Source organism: Citrus clementina, unplaced genomic scaffold, assembly GCF_000493195.1.
Source record: "Citrus clementina cultivar Clemenules unplaced genomic scaffold, Citrus_clementina_v1.0 scaffold_7, whole genome shotgun sequence".
Lineage (NCBI taxonomy): Eukaryota > Viridiplantae > Streptophyta > Magnoliopsida > Sapindales > Rutaceae > Citrus > Citrus x clementina.
Genome location: NW_006262075.1, coordinates 7660332 through 7687852, shown reverse-complemented (window position 1 = coordinate 7687852; position 27521 = coordinate 7660332). Strand labels below are relative to the sequence as shown.

At 37.8% G+C, this 27521-nt stretch overlaps 4 protein-coding genes across 5 annotated transcripts; 3 read left to right on the top strand and 1 right to left on the bottom strand.

The window, feature by feature from the left end:
- The first annotated feature begins 688 nt into the window (after positions 1 to 688).
- Positions 689 to 12133, top strand: LOC18036775. Of its 2 annotated transcripts, none has more exons than XM_024180252.1 (11): positions 689 to 928; positions 1611 to 1732; positions 1823 to 2005; positions 2099 to 2198; positions 2298 to 2328; positions 4462 to 4504; positions 4665 to 4817; positions 6480 to 8619; positions 8723 to 10124; positions 10795 to 10878; positions 11197 to 12133. In XM_024180252.1, exons 2-11 carry the CDS (start codon positions 1674 to 1676, stop codon positions 11259 to 11261), a joined length of 4260 nt encoding a protein of 1419 aa, XP_024036020.1. In that variant the 5' UTR covers positions 689 to 928; positions 1611 to 1673; the 3' UTR covers positions 11262 to 12133. The 2 variants fall into 2 exon arrangements, with proteins under 2 accessions (XP_024036020.1, XP_024036021.1); XM_024180253.1 differs by lacking the exon at positions 11197 to 12133 and adding an exon at positions 10659 to 10680.
- Positions 12134 to 13796: 1663 nt separating this feature from the next.
- Positions 13797 to 18746, top strand: LOC18036774 (ABC transporter B family member 19). Its single transcript, XM_024180121.1, has 9 exons — positions 13797 to 13946; positions 14080 to 14134; positions 14227 to 14402; positions 14642 to 14806; positions 14916 to 15192; positions 15697 to 15747; positions 15969 to 16192; positions 16321 to 18243; positions 18343 to 18746. The coding sequence occupies exons 1-9, from the start codon at positions 13797 to 13799 to the stop codon at positions 18688 to 18690; spliced, it is 3369 nt and encodes a 1122-aa protein (XP_024035889.1). The 3' UTR covers positions 18691 to 18746.
- An 817-nt stretch (positions 18747 to 19563) lies between these two features.
- On the top strand, positions 19564 to 21607 carry LOC18036764. Its single transcript, XM_006426688.2, has 4 exons — positions 19564 to 20338; positions 20454 to 20690; positions 20787 to 20878; positions 20977 to 21607. The coding sequence occupies exons 1-4, from the start codon at positions 19685 to 19687 to the stop codon at positions 21596 to 21598; spliced, it is 1605 nt and encodes a 534-aa protein (XP_006426751.1). The 5' UTR covers positions 19564 to 19684; the 3' UTR covers positions 21599 to 21607.
- A 1370-nt stretch (positions 21608 to 22977) lies between these two features.
- Positions 22978 to 26559, bottom strand: LOC18036763. The gene is made up of 6 exons (XM_024180860.1): positions 26101 to 26559; positions 25225 to 25518; positions 25013 to 25106; positions 24324 to 24919; positions 23636 to 23983; positions 22978 to 23455 (listed from the first exon to the last, which is right to left on the bottom strand). The coding sequence occupies exons 1-6, from the start codon at positions 26182 to 26184 to the stop codon at positions 23180 to 23182; spliced, it is 1692 nt and encodes a 563-aa protein (XP_024036628.1). The 5' UTR covers positions 26185 to 26559; the 3' UTR covers positions 22978 to 23179.
- Between the last annotated feature and the right edge of the window lie 962 nt (positions 26560 to 27521).

Sequence of the window (27521 nt, the reverse complement as noted above, 5' to 3'; positions counted from 1 at the left end):
AATGTTTGAAGTTTGGAATATCTCATTAAATATTCAGTATATCGAAAGTTTAAGACTATCCACATTTCATAAGAAAAACCGCCATAAGTAATATTATCATATGATAATCTCTAAGATTATAATAGCCCGTTCATGACATTTTGAATTTAATTAAATTATCAGTGATTGTGATAACCAAGCACCCTTATTTTACTATTAAGGACAATATATTATGAGTAAATAAAGCGTAGTTACTTTAGTCACTGACTATTTTACTCATAATAGATTGTTTTTAATAGTAAATCAAATCATGTGTATTTTAGTAATATATTATTTTTATTAAAATAAAAGTGCTTAAAGTTATTTTTAAAATGTAAATAATCTCACCCGTAAATGAATCCAATAGTATTTGTATGATAAGTTGATAATAATTTAATAACACCCTCCGAGACATTACAATCAATCCAAAATTGTAAATTGCATGGACATTTGAAATAAGAGTTTCCTAATTTGGAAGCCCATAATGGTAAATTTCTTTTTTAATATTAAAAAACAGTCACCTAATTTTAAAAAAAAAATCAGAAAACAAAAACAAAAACTGTCTGAAACAAAACAAAACTCACAAACACACACTTTCTCTCTGTCTCTCTCCACTGTATCTTTAATAGATAGAGAGAGAGAGCAAAAACAAAACCAAAACCAAAACCAAAAGAAAAGGGTAAAAGAAAAAGAAACATACATTTGAGAAATGAGTAAAGCAAAAACAATCTTGTCATTGTTATAGGGTTATTTTTTCTTCTTTTTTCATTTCTTAGAAATCAAAAATCAAAACCCACAAAACCCAATAGAAGAGGATAGTCTTTCTAGTAGCATATCAATACACACACGTAAAAAAAAAAAATAAATACTGGCTAAATGTTGAGATAGATCTCACTGATTTTCCACTCAGGTACGCTTTATCTGCAACGATCCGTCCCACATTTGTTTAATTTTTTTGATAAAATTTGGATTATTTTTAACATGCAATATCTGCGTGCATGTGTTCATTCATTGCAAGTGGAAATGGATTTTGGTTTTTTTGTCAGTTGAGTGTAGTTTTTTTGTAATGTGAAAATGCAAGTGGGTTTTGGTTAATTTGGTATTCCGTTTTGGTTTTGAAGGAATCAGATCTGATTTATGTAGGAATAGTGTTGGTTTCTTTTTTTGGTGCATTTTTTTATTTTGAGTTGGGTTTTTGGATGAAGATCCAATTTTTATTTTTGGTAAGTTTTTGGGTCTAATACTAGTAGTTCTATAGCTATTGCCTATTGGTTATTTAGTTGTTTTTTTATTTTTAATACTTTTTGGACTCTTTTTAGTGTAATTTATTTTCTTTTCCCTGGAAATGTAGGCTAATGTAAAAACTTGTTTCCTTATTTGACTTGGGTATATTGAAAACTTGATTCATTCTTTAGCAAATTTTAGTATATTCTGTTTTTCAGGTGCTTAGATGATTAACTGTAATTTCTTTTTCTGGAGAAAATGGAAATCTAGAATTTATTTGGTTTTTATTTACTTGAATTACCTGAGTTTGCTTTGGGGCTTTGCTATTATTTGATTGAGACTTTGAGGATCTGGGCTCAATTTTATAGAGAAGTACACATGGGTATATGAGGAAGTTAGAGAAGAGCTAGAGTAAATATAGTAGAAGGAAAATGAAAGCAGACACGCGGCTTGATTATGCAGTGTTCCAACTAACACCAAAGCGCTCAAGGTTTGGGAATTCTTTAATGGATATTTATTGAATTCACTGGCATATTACTCGTTATGGTTTTTAATACTTATTAGGTTTCTGTTTGGGCAGATGTGAGTTGTTTGTATCGAGTGAGGGGCACACTGAGAAGCTTGCCTCAGGGTTAGTAAAGCCATTTGTAACCCATTTGAAGGTTGCAGAAGAACAGGTTGCAAGAGCGGTTCAGTCAATTAAGCTTGAAGTTGGTAAACGTGACAATGCTGAGACTTGGTTCACAAAAGGAACAATTGAAAGGTTATATTTTATGCCAGCTGAGACATTTTCTGCCCTGTATCGATGTATGGCTTGGATTCATCTATTGATTTGATTGGCACTTGTTGTTTCTAGGTTTGTGCGGTTTGTTAGTACTCCTGAGGTTTTGGAATTGGTCAATACATTTGATGCAGAGATGTCTCAGTTGGAAGCAGCTTGTAAAATATATTCACAGGTAGTGATTGCCATTTCTTTTGTTTCAGATTACTTTTGAGATTCATGTGAGCTTAAATTACTCTATTTTCACTGAATCTGGGAATTCTTCAAATTTCAGGGAAGCAGGGATCAGCTTTCCGGTGCAATAGGTGTGTGTCTTTTAATTTGGTTCCATCTAGCTTCTTTTATCTTCCATGTTGGATTAGTCTTATTTCAGGAAGCTTAAACCTGTTGCCTTTGTCTAGCATGAAGTTTTGTAAAATTGATGAATGTACTATGATACCTCAAAGTATTGCGAGCTGTAATGGTCAAATGCCATGGTAACTAGCATTTAGTGTAGCTGAAGTGTCATGATGCAAGCAATTGAAAGATACTAAAATGTTTTTAGTAAAACATTCTGCTTTGTGATTTGATATGATCATGTCACATCTGAATTAAAACATCTTCTCGTCAAGGAAAGAGGAATACGTCATTACTAATTAGGTTATTTTAGTTATTGCCAGGAATTTGGGATGATATAGCATTTAGTGTAGCTGAGGTGTCACTGCTTGGGGTGATATAAGCAATCAAAAGATATTAAAACGTTTCTAGTATTACATTCTGTTATGTGATTTTATGTAATCATGCCACTTTTGAATTGGAAATCTTCGTGTCAATGAGACGAGTAATATATCATTATTTTTATTTTTAATTTTAGTCATGAAACTGAATAGGTATTATTATATTAGGTGATTTTAGTTACTGCCAGGAATTTGGATGAACATGTTCATCAGAAACAAAATGCAAACAAAGATAATTTTCAAACATGAATTTTATTATACATCACATGTTTTAAATGGCTTTCTAAAGTTTTTGTTGCGCTCTTATGGTTGTGCAATAAAAAGAATTATCCTATGTGGTATAATTGTAGTCACTTAGCTTATGATTTACTGATGTTAGCATATGTCGAATTCATAATAATTAGGCATGAGTCTAGCAAGATATGGATGAAAAATGGACTTTTTCAGCATTGAAAAACACTATGCTTTTTTCTCTTGGCGGTGCAATGCTCTCCAATGTGAGAGCGGTCTTTTTTTTTTTTCCCTCTCTTCGTTTTCTCTCTGGGGGAGTGGAATTAGGATATGCTGGACAAGAAGGGTTAAGATGCACCCATCTTGTCGGCGAGTAGTCTGGGATGGTGTGGTTCTAGGATATGGTTGCTAGTGGCTTTGCTCTTATAGTAACCTTGAGATATGCTGGCCAATGCACTGGAGCAATGAGGAGATATTGATCTGAAAACAGTGTAGTTCTTGATCTTTGCAGGGATTAAGGCATGTGTATCAGGTGGTATAATGCTCAGACTTAAGCTAGAGCATGCTTTGTGAGATGGCTTTAGAAGGTTCTGCTGACAGTTTGACCTTGAGTATTGTTGCATACATGGTTGGAGCTATCCTGTTGTCTTTAAGATGGATTACTAAAAATGATGACAGTATCTGGAGCATTGAGAAATATTTAAGTCATTCGATGTGATCTGATGTTTGATTCTTTGCAAAATCTGTTTATCCTTTCCTACATCAAGTTAGAATGAGGTGGTTTCTGGTTGTGTGAATTTCCCTAAAAGTGTATTTAGGTTGGTGTCTTTCTTGCCCTTTTCCAGGAATTATGAAGCATGGACTCTTGATTTGATGCTATCTGTGTTTTGGATGTATAGTGCTTTAGGAGCCTCTTGATGGATAGAGAAATAACATAGGGATGTTAATGTGATTTTTAATTTGGATGTTGTAGGGTATCTCTGATGTTAGTTGAGCAACTGGGTATGGGTTAAATTGCCTTGATTACTAGAAAATTATCACTCTTTTAGTTGATTCCTTCCTAGGGCAAAAAGTTCAAACATTACCTCATTAAATGATTTTTGGCAGACTAAAAAAAAATCTGTAAAGGAAAAGAACGGAAAAAGATAGGTTTACTAATAGCCAAATCAGTAAATTTTACTTTTTAAGATTGGAACTATAAATGAAAGATTATTAGGGTCCTAAAAAGTTCAAATACTATCTCAATATGTCGAAAGTTAGCAGTTTGCTTGGTTGATCTTTTGCTGCTTTTCTCATTATATTGTTGCATCGCTCTCATCTAAAGCTATTTGCCCCATTTTCTCAGAACCTCTTACTAGTTCTGTTCTCCTTCTGACATGGAAATATTAAATTGCATAAAATACTCTGAATTGAAACTATCCTTAAGTCTATATTCTGAATGAAATATGAGTTTCGAAAATGCTTATACAATATTTTGGCAATTTGCTGTAGGTGGGGATGGTGCGGGAACCATGGCAGCAGCTGATGCGACAAAGTAAAAAGTTTTTTCCTTTATCTTTCGCCTAGCTATGCTCTTTTTTGCTTCTCTTCTAACCTTATTTTATTCTCAGTGAAATAACCTTTCCACCTATGTATATTGGATATTTTAAGAAGATAAAATTTTTACTTTTCATTGCCTTTTCCATTCTTGTTAGGAAGGAGCTTTTGAGGGCTATCGATGTGCGTCTTGTTGCGGTTAGACAGGACTTAACCACTGCTTATGCTCGTGCAGCATCCGCTGGTTTTAACCCTGAAACTGTCTCTGAACTCCAAAACTTTGCAGATTGGTTTGGCGCACATCGCTTGAAGTAAGCATCCTGGGAAATCCTTCAATAAATCTTAGTAGCTTCAATCTAACTTATGTGTGTGTGTGCCCCCACAAAATAAAATCACACCAGTATATAGATTTACCAAGATGGTAGTGGTTGACGGTTATTATTAGAATTAATTTTAAGAATTACGTTCTTAATAATCTTGTTGGGCTTAGGGCCCCAAAATTATACATGACACCAAAATTTAATTTAGATTTAAATTTTAATCTCTTAAATTATTGATACTGACCCAACAATTTAACTTGTCTATGAGAACTCAAACTATTAAGTTCAGATTGAGGTTTTGTTATGAGTCAACTCTATTTCTTAACAAGTCAAATTAACTCAGTTAAGTTGCAAGTTAGTTGTGCGTTATTGAAATTTGAGTGAAACTTTCATCTATGGCATTTAGCTTGGGTGCTCCACTCAGTCCTTTTTCCTGCTTTTTGAGCCCATACTTTGATTCAATGACAATTTTGATTGTTTTATTAATAGCTGCATTTGCTAGTAAGTAATCTGTTAGTTGGTGCTATGAGTAGTCAGCATTGGAACTGTTCATTTTTGTGTGATTTTCAGGTGTCCCTGGTGAGTTTAGTTTAAGCAACTAGTTAGACTTATTAGGCATTTAGCTGTTTGAGATATTGATATATTGCATCCAGGGGCTCAACGGTGCCTTAACGATTACCATGTTATCCACCAACTACTGAGGTATTAAGAAAATGAGATTTTACCTTTTATTTTGGATAGGTTGGCTTGACAATGACTCATGAGCTGTCATAAGTTATTAAAACTTTTTTGGCAAATATGGAATCATTATGCAAATTCATTTGGTGTCCAGATATAATTGGCTGATGCTATGTTACGGTCCTTCTATGGATTGATGATTGAGGATTGATCATTCTCCAATATGTTGAAAGGAGCCATAAATTTGCTGCTTGTGAATTTTGGTATTTATATAGTCCATTTTCTATGTTGTGTCTTTGGATTTGATTTATGTTTCAGTGGGTTCTATTGATATTTATCTACCACTGGCCTGCTGGTTGTCCCATGTAGGGTCTGGTCCATTTGTTGGGTACTCAAATGTATCGAAATAGTTGTATGACTCTCTTGCTTATGCTCCAACTGCTACCAAGCTAGATCAATATCTTAGAATATCTATCTCTTCTATTTTTATTTTTTCCATTCCTTTTCAGGTTTTTGGTTAATTATCAGTGGTTTTTTTTTTATTTAATTTATGTTATTCTAGTTTATTTGCCGGTTTTGGATGGGAAAATCCTCTCAATGACAGTTCTATGCAGTCCAGTGCTGCCTAATTTTGGCTACTGAGGTGCATGCTGATTGGCCTCGCTATTTACGACAAATGAGCCTTATTTTTAGGATACAAAATGTTCTCCAACTGATATCTATCCCTGTTGGCATCTTGTGTTAAAAATTGAATAAGGATATCTAATATTTTATATCTTTTTGGTCAAGAATATAAAGAGCTGCTTGTATTCCCAACCTGTCCCTATATGGCAGGTGTAGCAGTTATCGGGGCATTTTCCATCTTTAAAGATCCCAACTCTCTTGTTCTTGTCATCTTTTGTTAATTTATTTAGATCATTAATTATTTGTCAAGTTAAAGAAAGCAAAGTTATATGTATTTACTCTGTTGTGCAGTGAAGCTTGTACCAAATTCACCTCGGTGTGTGACAGAAGACCTGATCTGATCAGCCCGTGGAAGCCAGTTGTCAATGAGCAAGTGATTCGGTCCTCATGGGGATCTGACATGTCAATTGATGACTCCACAGAAGACCAAAATAGGCCCCACCAGATATCTCAGAATAAAGCCCACAACCCATCTAGCCAAGAAACCCCTCAACAACAAATTACAGCACAAACTCAACAGCTTAACCTATCAAAACCTTCCACGTGTCAACAACCCAAATCTGTCTTCCCTGCACAGCAACGTAATCAAAATGAAAACAGCAATGACGAGAAGAAGAAAGAGGAGGCTGTGACTGAGTCATCAACGAGTCAACCTGCAAGGAGACTCAGTGTACAGGACAGAATCAAGCTTTTTGAAAGTACTCAGAAGGAGAACTCATCAGGCTCTGGAGGCAAACCCATCGTTGTGGGAAAATCTGCAGAGCTAAGACGACTCTCCTCTGATGTATCGTCTTCATCTGCCACCACACCCACAGGCCCCGTTGAGAAGGCTGTGTTGAGAAGATGGAGTGGTGTGAGTGATATGAGCATTGATTTGGGCAATGGCAGAAAGGAAAATGATAACACAGAGAGTCCCTTGTGTACACCCTCTTCGTCCTTTGTTTCTCAGTCCAAAAGTAATGTATTCTCTGGTTTTTCAGAGGATAACAAGGACCAAAAAGATAATAAGGGGTTGAATGACTCAGTGAGTTCATTTAAAGTTAAGAGTGGTGGAAACAGAGACGATGATTCTGGGGTGAAAGATCATGAAGAGGTAGGATTGAACAGGTGTAAGAATTGGAAGGATCAAGTGGGTTTGCAGGTGAACCAACTGAGGTCTTTTACTGATGGGACAGAGCAAGTGGCTGCAAGTGATCAAGGGGTTCCTCAGGATAAACTGAAGGTTTCATTGGGTGTTGGAGAAAAGAGTGATTGGTCTAAAGTTCAAGCAGGTTCTGAGGAGACCATTGGGGTCAAAAACCATGTTGCTTTACAGATCCAGAATGCAAAATCTGTGGGTAGGGCTGGGGATACTTCTGATGGTGAAATTGGGAGTAGAGTAGAACATGTTGAACCAATAGATCAGGATCAAATAGTGGCTCAACCACGATTTAGGGGTTATCATAGTCATTCGCAGTCTTTCTCGGGACAGTTTGAAGGCGGTATTGTCACAAAAGTGTTGGACCCTCGAGATAAAGGATCTGAGGGCTATCAGTCCACTTCTCAGCCACGGTGGAGGTCTTCTATAGGAGAAGAAGAAAGAGGGAAGGAGTTGGTGCCATCTGGAAAGGATTCAATCAAAGTGGAAGATTCTGGAAACCAGAGAATGAAGTTTCAGAAACCATTCACTGCAGATACTGAGCAGATTAAGAAGATGCAGGGTAGGAGAGATGAAAGCAGGTCTGTTTATGGAAATAACAAGCCAGTTAATCCAGGTAAAAAGGTTGTGGATAGTGAAGAGAGTTTTGGTACAATCCCAGCGCCACAGGTTGAGCAAGTTCAGAGGTCGAGGCAGTCGAAGGGAAATCAGGAGCTCAATGATGAACTGAAAATGAAGGCAAATGAGCTGGAAAAGCTTTTTGCTGAGCACAAGCTTCGGGTTCCTGGGGATCAGTCCAATTTGACGCGAAGAAGCAAGCCTGCTGAACCACACATCGAGCAGGCAGTAAGCTCACAGTACAAAAAACCAATGGGGTCAGATATATCTCCTGTGCAATTCCCTGACAAAAGCACTGTGATTGAGCCTGCCGGGAGTTCAAGTAACATGGCAGTATTCAGTACTCCACCTATGAAGATGGTGGATAACCAGGGCTATGGTGATTCCCTGAGGCAAAATTTCTCTGAGCTTGGTCTTTCTGATGATTCTAGAGGAAAGTTTTATGAGAGATACATGCAGAAAAGAGATGCTAAACTGAGAGAAGATTGGAGTTCCAAAGGGACAGAAAAGGAAGCAAAGCTGAAAGCCTTGCAGGATAGGCTTGAGCGAAGTAGAGCTGAGATGAAGGCCAAATTTTCAGGGTTTTCAGACAGTAATGATTCAGTCTCTAGTGCTCGTCGGCGTGCAGAGAAACTCAGATCCTTCAATTTCCGATCAAGTATGAAAATGGAGCAGGTATTTCTAGAACACACACACACACACAATTTTTAACAATTGTTACAACTTATAATCTTGATGTTATATGTAGCTAATTTTGGCAAAATGAATCTTTTTACAGCACCGAATAAGTTCCATTCACAGTGAAGAAGATGAAGATCTTTCTGAAGTTTTTGAGCAGAAATATTACGGACAAGAAAGATCCTTCGTTGAGATGTCCTCAGGAGATAATTTTTCTAGGAGCTCCCAAGGTAAGAAACTTTTGCCTAATAGAAATTTATCTTCATCTACTCCTCGCACTGCAGCAGCACCAATTCCACGATCATCAGCCAAAATTCCCAATGCTGGTTCTGGAAAGCGAAGACTTCAATCAGAAAACCCTCTTGCACAGTCAGTTCCCAATTTTTCTGACTTAAGAAAAGAGAACACAAAGCCCTCTTCTGGAATTGGCAAAGTGGCAACCCGTTCACAGGTGAGAAACTATGCCCGCAGCAAAAGTACTAGTGAAGAAACGCCGCTTGTTAAGGAGGAAAAACCCAGGCGATCAAATTCCTTGAAAAAGGGCTCCACTGGTCCTTTGGAGTTTTCTAATATGCCCCCTGTGAATTGTGATGGTGTTGTTTTGGCACCATTGAAATTTGATAAAGAGCAGAGTGAGCAGAGCCTCCATGACAAGTACTTAAAAGGCGTGGAGTCAAAACCTTTTCTAAGAAGGGGTAATGGCATAGGTCCTGGTTCTGGAGCAAGCATTGCCAAGCTAAAAGCTTCATCTTTGAGAAATGAAGACGATTATGATGATTTAGCATTTCAGGCTGAAGTTTCAGGAGATATGGCCAAAGAGGATGAAGAAGACGATCTTGAAACCATGGAAATTGAAGAATGTAATGACATGGATAATGGAAAACCAAGATTGAGCCAAGAATCGGAGAAAGTCGTTAATTCTGGATCTGAGAATGGTGATTCCTTGAGATCACTTTCTCAACCAGACCCTGATTCAGTTGCTGAATTACCTGCTGCTGTGCCTTCAACATTCCATGCAACGGGTTCTCTGCAAGACTCACCGGGGGAGAGTCCCATGTCATGGAACTCACGCATGCATCATCCATTTTCTTACCCACATGAGACCTCTGATATTGATGCTTCAGTGGACTCTCCAATTGGAAGTCCTGCATATTGGAATTCCCACTCTCTTAACCAAACAGAGGCTGATGCCGCTCGGATGAGGAAAAAATGGGGCAGTGCGCAGAAGCCTTTTCTTGCTTCTAATTCTTCCTCTACGCAGTCTCGGAAGGATATGACAAAAGGCTTCAAAAGGTTACTGAAGTTTGGAAGGAAAAATCGTGGTACAGAGAGTTTGGTTGACTGGATTTCTGCTACAACTTCTGAAGGAGATGATGACACAGAAGATGGCAGAGATCCCACCAGCCGGTCATCAGAAGACTTTAGGAAGTCGAGAATGGGGTTCTTGCAGAGTCATCCTTCGGATGATGGCTACAATGAAAGCGAATTGTTCAATGAACAGGGTAACTTGTTTTTTAATAAATTGTTTGCGCTTACATGCCATGCATGTTTATTGGCTGCATTTTTGCTTATATTATATCAAGTCTGAATAATAATAATAATTATTATTTTGAAAATTACTCCATCCAACTGCTTATGGGGTGTGTGCGCGTGCGCGCAACGTATCTTCAATTTAGATAATAGTTATACAATAGAGATGAAAATTCCCGAGTTTTCTTCTCATCTGTGAAAATATTATTTTCTTGCTGAGGGTTTCTTAGGTTTTTGCTTACAGAGCGCATGGTTTCAGGGATGATGAGTTAGCTTTTATATGGTTTTTGCTCTTTAGATGCCTGTGTGGATCATGCTGTGTACTTTTGTAACTTCTCATTTGTTTCCATTGATATAAATCTTTTTAGTTTCCTCATGAACAGAATGTCATGGACAGGCTCATTTGGACTTGTGAACTTTTGCACACACAATGAGTTTTTTTGGCGCTAGATGCTCTAAAAAATGAAAATTGCATCAACTGAAAGTAGCTTTGGTTTTTATTTCAGGTCTGCAGCACTAGGATTTGAAGTATTTGCTCTTTCTTGAATATAGTCTATCCAGAAGTGTTAAAAATCCCTATTGTGCAAACTTTATTTGATTTGAGAGTGAAAGCATCTTGATGGTGGTTCTTTTATTTTGCAGTTCATGGCTTGCACAGTTCTATCCCAGCACCTCCAGCAAACTTCAAGCTGAGGGAGGATCACATGTCAGGAAGCTCCATAAAAGGTCATTAACTTACAAGTAACTTGTTTAACTTGGCTGTAATCTACTAATGCGTCAAATTCCACTTGATCATGAAGCACTTCCCTTGCATCAGTATCATGGGTTGTGCTGACTCAATCAGTGTGATCCAAGAGACCGCTAATTGCAGATACTGTAATCTTGAACCGGGATATACTTGAAAACTTTAAACATCAAATTCCCCTGAGTTTATTGGGGAGTCATCATATGAAGATACGAAAGAAATTATTTTCCCTTTTATTGGTAAATTGTTTTTATCTTTTTCATGGTGATATACTCATATCTGCTTTTCAAATTTTGCAGCACCACGATCATTTTTTTCTCTCTCAACATTTAGAAGCAAGGGAAGTGACTCGAAGCCCCGATAAATTGCCATCATAGTGTAGCCAAAGGGAAGTGCTTGGGATCATCTTAAAAAATAGGGTGTAAAGATGATAAAATATAAATACAAATGCTTGAGATAGGCATGATAAAGCCATCTATATGTTGTATATTGCACTGAACAAAAAGAGCGCCTATTGGCGTATCGTCATTGTGATTTTGGTAGTCCAGGGTATTCTTTTTCTTTTTTTTCAAGTCTTCATTTCTTATAGCCTCATGTGATGTATATGAAACTCTCGCTAGAATCAAATTGTTGGCGGTTTAAGAAGAGTGATGTGATTATGCGGAGTAGCCTATTAAAATTTTACGATTCTTTAGTTTCATCTTTGTTCCTTTTCTTAATTTTAGATGTTGCTGTGTTCAAGAAGGAAACATCATTCAAATAGTAAGCAGATCATGGGTGTAGCAACTATTTTGGTACCATTACTCTTGTTGAGTCTATGGCAAGGATATAATGTTGCTGATGATATCTCTTATCTGTTATCATCAGAGGGACAAATGCATTGTATTCAAATATACCATTTTTGTAGATTTGTGGATGATTGTACTGTGTGTGCAGCATGCACGACAAATTGCTGGGTGCACTTCATATAAAAACGTCCTATGCTGTGGACATTTCTTAGGGATGAACGATACAAAATAATAGTTCAAGCAACTCTAGGTTCTTCCGGATATGTGAAGTCCTTGGTTTTTATGTTCAACTTTACTTCTTTGTAATCTCAGCGCCGAACATTGTTGGTCTCCCTTACCACTGGACGAGGACTTATCCAGATGTCAGTAGTTGTTTACGGTTCGTGTTTGTCTGGGATAACTCGTGTGATGTAAATCTCAAGAGCAATAAGATTTAATTTTTTGTTTCTCCGAAGCAGGGCAATAAGATTTCATTGTTTCTATTTCTTTGATGTGGTGGGACGGCAAGACAATTAAATATGTGAAAACAATCACAAAGCTTTAAATGGTTAAACAGGGGAAAAAAAAAAAAAACTCTACACGCCTGCAGTTTTCTTATGAATAAACAATTGCGGTTATATTCCTCTCCAAGATTCAACCGCAACATGCCTTGTAATCGATGTCCTTGATGACAAATGGAGAACCTATGTACCTTTGATGCATTGGTGACAATGACATAATGATAAAGAGAAACACCAATTTGTCTTTTGCTATTTCTTAGTTTGAACTTCCAGATTGTCACCACAAATCGCAAAGATTCCAAAATTCTACAGGAGAAAACACCCACAAATATCAGGATCATTTGTTAAACTTCCACTTAAGTTATTTTAACATTTAAAATTTTTACGAGGCCGGCCTTTCGGCCTTGAACGTTGTCCATGCACACATAAGGTGGACAAGCCGTGTGACTTTTGTCTCTTTGAGAAGGTTGACTGTTCAAGCTTCTTTAGGTGTAGGAGCTTTCTCCCAAAAGTTGAAAATATATTGCCAGTTCTCTTATTCTTCACATACTTTCACCATCATTGGTCGCACATTTCTCATTCATGGAGTCTTCCTTTGAAATTGATCACTCTTCCTTTCATACCTATCACCCCCAACACCACACGACACCCATTCGTTCACATTATGGGTCAAGTTCCCCCTCACCATTCAACTCTCGCTACTTGTCGTCTCGCAATCCCACTCCACATAGAGTTCGCCGCCGTGCTCCAGCCACCCCGTTTGCCGCGGACGATGACATTTCATGGCAAGGTGAGGTTTCATGGCAAGTTGAGCCCTCGGGTTGGCGTGATAGCCGAAACTTGGGTGCAGCCTTAAGCCCTTGGGCTCTGTCTACCCCGTCAAATATTAACGCATTTAGGAGATCCGCTAAGGATTTTTATCTTTCTCGCACCTCTGGTGGATTAAGAAGCTTTGCTAATCCATATTATGACTATCCGAGTCATAGTGGAGTGCCTTCTGGAAGGCTTGAGCTTCACAGCTATGTTGCTAGGGATAATAACAGTTTCTTGCGTAGCAAGAAAAACAAGTTGGGTGATCATAGGAAGTCCCATCAAGGGATACCTCGCTTGGGAAAAATTGAGGGAACTAGTAGACCAGTTAGTCCATTGGCTACAGAAGATGAACTTAGTATGATTGATTATGACACACTTGATCATGTTGAAAGGCAGGTACACTTGTCAGGGACTAATCATAATCCCCATAAACATGATGATCCACGATGGTTTTCTGTATCTCGTGCTTACATGGACGATGATGATGTTTTTAGCCATTTTCATAATCATCATGGTAGCTCAGATGGAAAACATAACAATAATGTTCATGAACTATCACAAAATGGACATGACCATGGTGGGCATCATCGAATGAGTTACAAAATGGACAATCTTGATGATGAGTTCCTACATGGGCATCGTGGTCATGATGCTTGGCTATCAACTAGTCATCACTATGGTGGAGGTGATGGTCGTAACAATGACCCTGAGCTGGTTTCACCTTACAATGAAGATGATGCCGAGGTTGCAAAACCAGTTGGTTTGTTTAGTTTGTTCAAGTATTCAACAAAATTGGATATGATTCTTGTCCTATTGGGTTGCATAGGGGCTCTGATAAATGGAGGAGCTCTGCCTTGGTACTCTTATTTTTTTGGAAATTTTGTGAATAAGATTGCTAATGAATCATCGGACTCTGACAAAACCCAAATGATGAAGGATGCAGAAAAGGTAGAAGTAATTTTGGATGATTTACATTACTTGATATTTTTTTGAATAACCACCACTAAAGATTATCTAATTTAACATGTTGATATGATAATAAAAGAAGATTTCTGATTTCTCTTTCATTTGTAATCTTCAGATATGTCTACTTATGACTGTGTTGGCTGCAATAGTGATGATGGGAGCATACCTGGGTAAGAGAGAGATGTTCAATTTTGATAGACCTCTATTCTTTCTGTTTATGTTTCAAGGCTCCATAACAATCGTTTTGTCATTAAAATGACAGAGATCACCTGCTGGAGGTTGGTAGGTGAACGATCAGCTCAGAGAATAAGAACCAAGTATCTTAGAGCAGTTCTGCGGCAGGATATTGCCTTTTTCGACACTGAAGTCAGCACTAGCGATATCATGCATGGAATTTCAAGTGATATTGCACAAATCCAAGAAGTTATGGGGGAGAAGGTAAATCCCTTGCGTTCCTTTCTAATTTTACTTCCAATCATCCCTAGAATTCGTGCCATGACTTGCAATGGCATGAAATGTATTATGTACGAACGAAGAGTCGTAGATTGAGACTAGGAAACAAAATACTTGCAACTACAACTTGTACCTTATCACATATCGTAGTTTAATTTTGTTATATGCTATTTGGAATAAACTACTAGCATTTGATAAGCTCTGCAATCTTGAATCTTATACAGGTTGCTCATTTTGCGCACAATATATTTACGTTCATCTGCGGTTATACAGTTGGTTTCCTACGGTCATGGAAAGTATCACTGGTAGTTCTCTCAGTCACTCCACTAATGATGTTCTGTGGCATGGCTTACAAGGCTGTTTATGTTGGTCTAACTTCAAAGGAAGAGGTGAGGACTAGCAAAAACTGACGTTTTTTCAATGCACATCATGCCAGACTAATGACTCTATATGCTCTTACCTTCTCTTTTCTCTTTGTTTTGTGTCAATTAATTGGAGGCTTCTTATCGAAGAGCTGGAAGCGTGGCAGAGCAAGCAATTAGTTCAATCAGAACAGTATTTTCTTTTGTCGCAGAGGACCATTTCGCTGTGAGATACGCTGGTTTATTGGCAGATTCGATACCTTTTGGTGCAAAGCTTGGGTTTGCTAAAGGTGCGGGAATGGGAGTTATTTATTTGGTTACGTATGCAACATGGGCATTGGCTTTTTGGTATGGGTCTATTTTAGTTGCTCGGAAAGAATTATCTGGAGGTGCAGCCATTGCTTGCTTCTTTGGTGTCAATGTGGGGGGAAGGTAATGAGTTATTTGCTTTCCATTGATTTTGCATGATTAAGTAATGAATTTTCATCATAAAAATAGGCATCTGTAATATTCATAGAGTTCCATTCTTGAGATCAATTTGAAGAAGTACTGGAAACACTTGCATATTTTATCATAGAACATTTGAATCTTTCATAGCAGTTGTGAATTCTAGACTGATAAGAAATGAAAATTTTTTCCTGAACATTTCAGGGGCTTGGCGCTGTCACTGTCGTATTTTGCTCAATTTGCACAGGGCACAGTAGCAGCAACTAGAGTGTTTGAAATCATAGACAGAGTTCCAGAGATAGATCCCTACAACTCTGAAGGGAGAAAACTGTCAAGTGTTAGTGGAAAGATTGAGTTCAAAGGGGTTACTTTTGCATATCCATCTCGTCCGGAAACTGTAATTCTCCGGTCTCTCAATTTAGTTATACCTTCTTCAAAGACTCTTGCACTGGTTGGTACTAGTGGCGGAGGAAAATCCACCGTTTTTGCTCTAATAGAAAGGTTTTATGATCCTACTAAAGGTAAAGATTCTTGTCTTCTTAATGCATTGGTTTAACTTTAGTAGACCGATGCTTAACTCCAGTGGTTAGGTCTTGGGTTCGAGTCTCATATAGTGTGCCTACCTGTTAAATAGGTCTTGGGTTCGAGTCTCATATAGTGTGTGTACCTGTTAAATAGGTCTTGGATTCGAGTCTCATATAGTGTGCGTACCTGTTAAATAGGGATTTGTATAATTTGGCAGGACTGATTACTTTGGATGGCCATGATTTGAAGTCGCTTCAAGTGAAATGGCTAAGAACGCAAATCGGTATGGTTGGCCAGGAACCAATTCTCTTTGCCACCAGCATACTAGAAAATGTGCTGATGGGTAAGGAGAATGCCACCATGAAAGAAGCGGTTGCTGCTTGTAAAGCTGCCAGTGCCCATAGCTTCATCTCTGAACTCCCACTGGGCTATGATACTCAGGTTTGCAACAACAGCACATTCTCATCCACACAAGTGAAATATACATTTGTGTACACAAGAAATTCATTTTGACACCAAAAAAAAAAAAAAAAAAAAATCAGTCTAACTTAACTTCAAATGGCAAGCAGGTGGGGGATAGAGGAACTCAACTGTCAGGGGGCCAAAAACAACGGATTGCACTAGCTCGAGCCATGATCAAAGATCCTAGAATCCTTCTCTTAGATGAGCCAACCAGTGCTCTAGACTCTGAGTCTGAGTCCATTGTCCAACAAGCCATTGACAAAATTTCCGTTGGCAGAACAACCATTGTTATCGCTCATAGGTTAGCAACAGTTAAGAATGCCAACACCATTGTTGTTCTTGATCAGGGCTCCGTTGTTGAGATTGGTAATCATCGTCAACTACTGGAGAGAGGCGGAGCCTATCATGATCTTGTTAAGCTTGCTTCTGAAGCAGTGTCACAACCTCAATCAAAACAAAAGGATGCAAAAAGAGGCATCGAGTTTTCCATTTATGAGAAATCAGTTATTGAGGTATCAAGATCACGGTATGCAAATGAAGTTTCAAAATCAAAGTACTTCAAGTCCATGCAGGCAGAGATCCAAACGGTAGAGGAAGAGCAACAAAAGCCGAGGCCTAGAAAGTTTCAGCTTTCAGAGATATGGAAACTACAGAGACCTGAGTTTGCCATGATTATATTTGGGTTCATCTTAGGTATGCATGCGGGTGCCATTCTCTCAATATTTCCTTTGATTTTAGGCCAAGCTCTCCAAGTTTACTTTGATGATACCGCATCAACTTTGAGAAGAGACGTTCGCTACCTCTCTTTAGCACTGGTCGGCCTTGGTTTTGGGTGTATAATCTTCATGACTGGCCAGCAAGGTTTTTGTGGCTGGGCTGGAACAAAGCTCACTATGAGAGTTAGAGAACTCTTGTTTCGATCAATACTAAAGCAAGAACCTGGTTGGTTTGATTTTGAAGAGAATTCCACAGGAGTGCTTGTTTCAAGACTATCAATTGATAGTATCAGTTTCAGATCAGTCCTTGGTGATCGATTCTCAGTCTTGTTAATGGGTTTAAGCTCAGCCGCTGTTGGTCTTGGAGTATCACTTGTTCTTAATTGGAGACTAACACTTGTGGCTGCTGCTCTCACACCTTTCACTCTTGGAGCCAGCTACCTGAGTTTGATCATAAATGTTGGACCAAAAATTGATAATAGTTCCTACGCCAAAGCTAGCAGCATTGCTTCTGGTGCAGTTTCCAATATAAGAACAGTAACAACATTTTCTGCTCAAGAACAGATAATTAACTCCTTCGATAAAGCTTTATCAAAGCCTAAGAAAAAATCAGTCAAAAGGTCACAAATACTAGGCCTAACACTTGGTTTCTCTCAAGGAGCTATGTATGTTGCATATACATTTACTCTTTGGTTTGGTGCCTACCTTGTGAAAGAAGGTCATGCAAGCTTTGGCGTGGTATATAAAATCTTTCTCATTCTTGTGCTAAGTTCGTTTTCTGTTGGGCAACTAGCTGGTCTAGCACCAGATACTTCCATGGCAGCAACGGCAATTCCTGCTGTTCTTCAAATCACTAAACGCAAACCATTGATTGATAATGTGAAAGGTAGGAAACTCGAACGATCCAAACCATTGGGAATTGAGCTCAAAATGGTAACATTTACATACCCGTCCAGGCCTGAGGTGACAGTGCTCAAAGATTTCTGTTTGAAGGTTAAAGGTGGTAGCATGGTGGCATTAGTAGGAGGAAGTGGTTCAGGAAAATCAACTGTAATATGGCTAATACAAAGGTTTTATGATCCAAATCAAGGGAAAGTAATGATAGAAGGAGTGGATTTGAGGGAGATTAATGTCAAGTGGCTGAGGAAGCAAACAGCTTTGGTTGGCCAAGAGCCTGCACTTTTTGCTGGGACTATAAGAGACAATATTGCGCTTGGTAACCCAAAAGCTTCATGGGCTGAGATAGAAGAGGCTGCAGAAGAAGCTTATATACACAAGTTCATTAGTAGCCTTCCTCAAGGCTATGAAACTCAGGTATGCATAATAATCTTTTTGCGTAATTTTTTTTTTTAATCCTTGGTCTTATTGATCGGTTGAAGTCTATGGAGTAACATTAAATTATTTCTGATATAGGTTGGTGAGAGTGGAGTCCAATTATCTGGTGGCCAGAAACAAAGGATTGCGATAGCAAGGGCTATTCTAAAGGGATCAAGAGTGTTGCTACTTGATGAAGCAAGCAGCGCACTGGACTTGGAATCAGAGAAGCATGTTCAAGATGCACTAAGGAAGGTCTCAAAGAGGGCCACCACCATTGTGGTTGCTCACCGTCTTTCTACGATCAGAGAAGCCAATATGATTGCTGTGGTAAGAGACGGTGCAGTGGTGGAGTATGGTAGCCATGAGACGCTCTTAGCTTCCCATCTTAATGGTGTTTATGCTAGCTTGGTCAGAGCTGAAACTGAAGCCAATGCATTTTCATGAGTAGTTGATTTTTGGTCTAACCGTGTAATGGATCATATGACCTAAATATAAGCCTTATGAATATATAACATCTCCATAGTTTTGCTCATGCTAATAATTATATGTATCTAAAGAAAAAGCAATTGTATAAGCTAGCATATAACTGAATGTAGATACTATTGACAAGGACTTTAAAAAATGGGATATTAAATGGCATGGTCCAACTTGTGAAATTTGGCATGTTGTGAAATTGGTATGCTTCGAATCAAATCCTATCTACAGATGTAAAACTGGATTGGGTATACCAAAAGGTATAAGATAAGCTTTCTATTTTCTGTTGAGTGTGTCCACAGGAAAAATTCTAAGCTTCTACTTTTTGAATGTATCTCCGCCTATTAATTGTAAACTAAACAGCCAAAATTAAGTCCTTCTACCCGTAAGAACAATCCTTTCTATTATCTCTTTTAAATGAGGCACATGCAAAAATTTTGGTCAAGTGAGAAATTGCAATTTGAATGCAGGAATGGTACATTTCGACATTCTCACCTTTCCTTAAAACTCCACTCCCTCTAACTTAAAAGGGAAATGCGACCAGGAAGTGACCCACATCACAATGACTTAAACACCCCTTTGAATATAAGAATAATGCTCTAACTTCAATAATCTTACACATGGGCATATCTGGGCATATGTGTCTCTTCATGTCCCGTAAAGGTGGGCACAAAATTCTCTCGAGTAAACATAGTCTCTTCGCTTTCAATCTAAGAGAGGTTGATGGTTACGTGCCTGGCATGCAAAGCTATAGAGCTTAATTCATTGCTTTACCAACCAGCCTGTGCATTTTGTTTGCTGAAGCTAGCTGTTATTTTTCCATTCTTCTCTTCACAGAAAGCCCTCAAATTTTTCTCTTGCAATATTTCTATGAACTTTTGTTTCGCCATTTTTATCTGTTTCCTTTCAGGATCGTAAGAAATCTAGAGCTGGACAGTTGTGCATTAAGGAGAGAAGAGACAAAATGGCATCTCTTACACCAGGAGTGCTTCTAAAGCTACTTCAGAGTATGAACTCTAATGTAAAAGTTCGCGGCGAATATAGATCAGTTCTGCTGCAAGTTATCAGCATTGTACCTGCCTTATCAGGATCAGAACTGTGGCCTAACCAAGGCTTCTTTATAAAAGTATCAGACTCCTCACATTCCACATATGTTTCTTTATCAACGGAAGACAATGAACTGATACTGAACAACAAGTTGCAACTTGGGCAGTTCTTTTATGTAGATAGAGTTGAAGCTGGAACACCGGTTCCTATTCTAGCTGGTGTCAGGCCTGTTCCAGGACGCCACCCTTTTGTTGGGAATCCGAAGGACTTGATGCAGATTTTAGAGCCATCAGAGAGTCCAATGTCAGCTGATCATGAAGGAGTTAATGGCTCAAAATTGAAGGAGTTGTCAGAAGCCAAAGAGGAGAGTCCAAGAAAGCAGAAAATTATCATCAAAGAAGAGAAATCAGTTGTTTCATCTAGGTATATGCAGGGTGTTTTGACAGGAAATTCCAAGATAAATGGTATGGATTCAAATAATAATGTGAGAATTAATACTGACAATGAAAATGGTGGAGCTGGTAAGAAACTTGGTTCACTGAAAGGAAAGCAGCAAGAGCTTAAAGGTCAGGTATGATTCTAGTCAAACATGATTAACCTCAACAATTGTTTTATTTATTAAAAGATACTGTTTTGGATGAAAACATAAACTAGCTTGCTGACGATGATTGAAGCTAGCATTACAGGCTCGTCCAGTGACTCCTTCGCGTAGCCGGCCTGATGCAGCTTCATTAAAGCCAGAGGTGGTTGTATCTGATACCAAGGAGACTATGGTTTACTCCAAGAACGTAGCTTCAAAACGCATTTCAAGCAAGCAAGAAAATATGAACTTGAATTGTTTGTCAAGTAGCAGAGATAAAAGCAATTCATCTGGGGTAACATCATGGTCCTCTTTGCCTGCCAATCTTATGAAGCAAGGAAAGGTATGTTTATATTCTCATAAATATATTTCAAATTATATGACTCAACAAGATATTGTTACATGTTAGTTTTCTTCCATGTTTTTGATCCATTTCAAGGGAATGCTCAGAAGGGGAAATTTAGCTTCTTTGGTTGCTGCAGAAGCTCAAAAGGAGGCATCTTCAGCTGCAACTCTAGTTCATTCTCTCAGGTAAGTACATATTTCATTACAAAATATGCCATACCAGTATAAATGACATTAGTCGGTACTTGTAGCATGGGTTCTCTAACTACTATGCTTTCTTTCAGTATGTTTGCTGATCTGTGCTCCTCTGCCTCACCAGAGAACCCTCACCTCTATCTCACCAAGTTTTTCACACTTCAACAGCTTATTGACCAACCAAATGCTACAACCCCATTAAAGGATAAATCATTTCAGTCATTGATACAGCATTCAGCTCAAGAGACAGACACGTTTAGCAAAAAGACAGGTCTAATTCATGGTAAGAGCATTATGAAATCTACAAAGTCTTCTGTAGAGTTAAGTGGTTCTGAGAAACTTGAATGGGCTAAAGGAGATGGTGGAAAGGAAATAAAAGAACTGAGAGATATCCTCTTAAATGAAACAAGAAGTTGGTTTTTGAAATTCTTGGAGGCAGCATTGGATACCGGTTTTCGTGTGGGAAACCAGGAGAAGAAAGGAAAGTACACTGCAGGCCGACTACTGGAGGCAGATAATCAAATTGCCCTTGCATTATCACAACTGAAGCATGCTAATGGATGGTTGGATAAACTCAGAAGCAACTTGAGCTCAGACAATAATGGGATAGTGGAGACCATTGATAGATTGAAGCAAAAGGTTTATGCTTGTTTGCTTCTTCATGTGGACTCAGCTGCCTCAGCTCTAGAGAACCGATCTGATCGTGTATGATCCACCTCAGGAATTGTGGTTGTATCATATCATTCTTGATCTAATGTTTATGAATAACTTATAATATTTAAGGTGATGTTGATTGCTAAAGATAGCTTATATTTAAAATGCATGAAGTTATTTGTGTATGAGACTAATGAGGCCGTTGGATTTGGAGGTCCAACTTTGCTACTAGTGTGACATTGATATTCATTCAATTATTGATCTTTAAGCATACGTTGTTTGAAAATTATTTAAGTTGCAATATGAGGTACAAAGACAGAAAGACACTTACCTCTTTTAAGTTCGAGAACCTGCTGAAGGGCTCCGATCCTGTGCTTTTAAGGGGAAAGTCCTAGCTGGAGAGCTAGGGCACATGCAACACTCCAAAAATCCTCACAACTGATGGATTTAGCATGTGCCCTGCTTCTCCAGCTTGGCTCATTCTCCCTCTTTTATTTACGGTTGCCATGGGATTCTGATTTGTAGCCATATGCGAGCATGCACAAAAAGGCTCAATTAACTATATATAGTAGCATAGGTGGCTATCAGCTTATTTCCCCAAAACAAAAAACAAAAAATGCTAATAATTAATGGGATACACATGAGAGTAATTCGCTGATAAGTATTTATACGTGCACAGAGTGCTCATATGTTGTAATGACCATGGGTGACCTGGATTCCACAGATTAGTTTGGCAGGCATTTTCTTGGTTGATGAGTTGTTGATCTAGTGGTTTTGCTTATAAAATAAGCATTTGTGTTATATTGGTCTTTAAGCAAAAACAAAATAAGAATGTTATGTCGGTCCAACAAGCTTTGGTTAAGTGACTGTTGATTAAGTTTGGTTGCCAAAAAGTGGCTTAAGCGCTGGCCACTTCTGGAAAAACTGAAGCTAACCAAATGCCCACACAAAAGTAGCCCTTCTCAATCAATGGCAGACCACCCACCATGGCCTAGTTGGAGAGCAGACATTACTCGACATAGGTCATCAAGTAATTTTATCATTTGTCTTCTCTTGTATTTCGGTATCATCTGCCACGAAAAGCCCCTTGAAAACGATACTGTTCAGAGGACTGTGTTCAGGCTGATGGTCAGCTGATATAGTACATTAAAGGTCAGTGGGTTGGAAATGATCATCCAAGATGTGGTAAAAAAACTATGAAAGATCTAAAGCTCCATAAAAAGCAAGAATTAGCAGCACAAGAAAGTTAAAAGATGAATCCAAAATTCCAAATGGATGCTACAACCAGCTATTCAAGTCTTTGACTTTGTATTGATTTTCAAGAAATGAGATCACCCCTCGGGGGTTGAAGTTGTACAGTTGATGATAATACCTGTTGGTAATGTGTGGTAAGGGCATCGATCAGCTGAGAAATTTTGTATAACAAAAACAGAAAATTTGTTTCTAATCAGAACTCAGAAATGATATTTCATTCATTTTATCTTCCTTGCAAAATATGATATATTTATGTGTGAGTCTGCTAGCTTAAAAAGAAACATATTTCGCCTTTCCACTCCCTATTTTATCATTCACAACATGAGCAGAGGACGGCCATCTATACAATCACTCAGTACAGCTCCAAGCATATTAACAAAGTCTTTAATACTGCCTGAAAGTAAGATTCAGGCGGCCACGCCGCATACTTGTTTCTTCCAGCAGGGACTTAGGGCCAGTGTCTGGGACAATTTTTTCTACACCATGGAAAATTCTTCTAGATTTCCCACCAAATATTAGAACATCACCAGATTCCAGGATAACTTTCTTTGCATTGGCCACATCCCTCAGATCACCATATAAAAATTCTGCAGAATCTCCAATTGAGAAGGACACAACAGGTAAACCTTTATCAATACTTTCTTGACTTTCATCTTTATCCTGCATTGCAAGAAGACAGGGATGATGTCAGCAGTCATTGATTTTATTTGAAATCCATCATAACATGTGCAGACATTTTTCAGAGTTTTCTCATGAACCAGTCAGTTCAATGCCATTTCTCCAGGATTACATATAAAGTTTATAAGTTAAAATAATATAAAAGAGAATCACACTACAAACCTGATGGAGGCCGAGTTTCCCAGTTGCCGAATAAAAATTTGCAATACAGATATCAGGTGACATACAAGGAAGTTCAGCTTCTATATCTTTTCTCCCCATAGATATTTTTTCTATGAGGGCACGGGAATCTTGGATTGCTTTCCCAACAAGCTGATGAAATTCAACCGGTATGATTGGTGGTACAGCACCATCTGTTGGCCGGCTAGTGCCATACTGACTTGTCTCAGGGTCCCAATTTTTACCAAGGCACATCATTTTTAAATAAAGGTTGGCGCCATCACGGTAGCCAGGTTGGTAGAAACCTCCAGGTCCCAGCCCAAGGTCTCGGCATATCTTTACTATTTTGACCTAAGAAGAATAGTGGAGCATAAAATTGACATTATAATTGTAGTAAAGGCTAAATATTTGGTAATAATTTTTCTCAATTTTACTCGAAAGAGATAATTATACAGTGATTTTTATTTTTTCTGTTGGTGCTTAGACATTAGCGAGATAGTATGACAAAAGTTTTGAACCCATGCCTCCTTTACCATGCTTATGGTGCTATACCCATCCCACCTCATTTGCCAGGAAACATCACCATGCATTTAAATTCAATAGAACGGATGGAGCGGAGTAACATAAACAAGTTGAAAGAAAGCCTAATCACGGGAGAGAAGCCAAGAGAGCACTGACAATAGAGTGGTACCTGATCACTGATGGATAAATACTTCTTCAGTAATACCATACCAGGCTTCAATGTAGTTTGACTTTGCCCCACTATGGAAAGCTTTAAGTCATTCCTTTTTTGTCTATTAGTCACAAGTAAGGAAGGATTCAGCATTACAGTTCCTTTCTTGGGCGGACAAAGATCAAAGGGCTTATCTATTGCCTGTTGTACAGAATTCTCTGAAACTCCAATGCTCAAAAAATTATTGGGACCCTCTTCTAGGGAAACCTGGTCTTTCGTATCAGCTATGGCAGGTGGTACTGACTCCTGCATGTGTCCAACTTTTAACTTGCCAGAGAAATTAAGTTTTGAAGTTGCATCATCTTCTTCTTTCTTTTCTGGAGTTTCTCCAATCTGAATTCCAATCTCATCCAGATGCATGTTCTTAGAATCAGAATGACCAGAAAATGAGTGACTGACATCTCCAGTGACCAAATCTGAAACCACAATGCACTCAGGTTGTTTCATACAACTGACACCAGCCTCCAGAGAGTTTGGACTAACATCAGGTAACTGTGTCTTCGAATCTGAAGCCCCAATGCACTCAGGTTGTTTCATACTACTGCCATCAGCCCCTAAAGAATTTGGAATAACAACAGGTAAATGTGTCGCCAGCCGGTACACAGAATCGGAGGTAGGTTTATCATTGAAATGGTTTGAACGACTACCTGGGAATGTATGATGAGAACATTTGCCTCTACCCTGAGAGGTTCTATCCTTAGTCCTAAAACAATCATGGGCGAGAGGCTTGCTTGCTCCAACCTACATGTTTCCAACCAAATGATATGTTTAGAGAACACCCTTTTATCAATTGTAAACTCACAGCCGTATACACAGAGTGTTGTACTAAACAAACAAGTCCAATAGAAATTCTACTCACATCTGGATGCATGTTCTTAGAATCGGACTGAGTAGATGATGAAAGAAGATCATAATTTCCATAGAGAGAGTCTGGAGCTTCAAAGCACTCGGGGTGTTTCGTATTACTCCCTTCAGCCTCGAGAGAATTGGAAATAACATCAGGCGAAGTTTTTTTAGGCCGGTACACAAAATTGGAGGTGGGTTTATCTTTGAAATGTTTTGAACCACTGCCATGGGATATATGATGCGGATGTTTCCCTCTGCCTTGCGACATTCTGTCCTCATTAGAAAAGGGCTTACTTGCTCCCCCAACCTACAATTGTAAGCTCAAAGCTCTATCTTAATCCATCCAAATACAGAGCAAGGATATACAAAAGGAAAAGACAAATGTGCCGTAAAAAAAAAAAAAAAAATCCAAAAATTCCAAATTAATTAGAGACTAATAACTATGGCCAATGAGCATAAAACTGGCAGTAATGAAATTTAATAAGCATTTCCAGGGCATTACCCAAGTGATATTAGCAAAAGTACCCAAGTGATATTAGCAAAAGTAAATGTTGACAAAATATTTCCAAAGACAGTCAAACACAATGGCAACAGTGTCCCCTCACCCCCCCATGTAAGCGACGGATTCGAACACGCAGACCTCTGGGACTTCTACTACAGTTGGACAAACTAGTACCCACAATATACAGCCCCTTTTTTTTTTTTTTTTGCTATGCCAATAGAAAACCAAAATAAACACGAGCCCATTTTTCTAGATCAAACATACAAACCAAGAATTATATAAATGAAAAAAATAGTAATAAACACAAAAAAAAAAAAAATGCACTGCTCAATCAAAAAACAAAAACCCCAAAAAAAAAAAATGAGGGAGGTAACAGAATAAAGTTACATGTCTGTTACGATGAGAATAATAACCGTCGGGGCGGAGCGGAGATCTTCCTGGAAAGCCACCCCTAGTATTCTGACGACTCATAGACGCTAAAGCAACGGATGAATATGGCGGGAAAGATAAGGGCTTCGATTATTATTATTGTTATTATTTGTTAATTTTTTTAAAAATAAAACTAAAATAATTTTTTACGAGTGGGTTTAGGGGAATTTTTATTTTATGGAGAGCGCGGTGAGTGCTGAAGAAGCAAAGTGCTTTTTTTGTGTTTTCAGGCTTTTTGGCTTTGGGGATGGATGGTAACTGGTAAATTTATTAAATGTCTTTCCATTTTATTCTATCCTTGAAAATTGTGCTTGAAGTAATCCTCTTACCTTTTTTTCTTTTTCTTTTTTTCAATGGTCTCCTTTTTGTATTCCCAACAGATTCTTTTAACTGTAATTTCCTTCCTAGAGCAAGGAAGGACAATAATTTTCAATTAACAAAAAAAAAAAAAAAAAAAAAAGGTTGTCTGTTCTTTTAAAGGAGTAATTTACTAATTTATCAAATGCACGAAGCGAATAATTTAAGTGAAAAACATGATTCAAACGCATACGCATACAAACACAACAACTAATTAGTGCCACCTCCACACTCTTTTGTGTGTCGATTAGTTTATAAAAACACGTAGCATCACTTTAATGAGTTAGTAGTGATTAGCTGTGTGAATTGTTAAATATTTTTCGTTTTTTTATTTCAGAAACCACGAGACAAATATTTATCTTGTGATTATTATGTAAAATATCTGATAAATAAATAATTTTATATTTAATTGTTTTGATTAAATTTTTTAATAGACAATAATATACGTCGCATATAAAAATTTATAATTTAAATAAATTTAATTGTTCTCGTCTCGTTAAATACTATTTAACTTGACTTATATTTAATTTAATATAGTCTTAATTCAATATCATATTAACTATAAGACAACACTACATACAATCTAACCTAGTCTAATTTTAATATTCGATTTATCTTAATCTTATATGTTAAACATAGCCTAAGATTAATGCGGGTGGTGAAATGGTGATCCGTATAAATTAGTCATCACCTTCATTCGTGTTAATGCATTAATTAAAATAGGTGAGGTGAATGTGTGTGGAACTAACAATCTATCTAAGGCACTACCTCAACAAATTTATCTGTTTATGACCCTAATAATATAGATATTATTAAATCACATCGTTTTAACACATTTACCTATTTATGAAATTACTGTGTCATAATATGTTAAAATGCGTCGTATCTCATTAATTATGTTACTCATTTTAATTAAATAATGATAATCGTATCGTGTCGATCTAGTTATTAAAAGATTTGGGCTATACCATGACAACGGTGACCTGATAATGTTCATAAGAAAGATGTTAAACTATAACTAA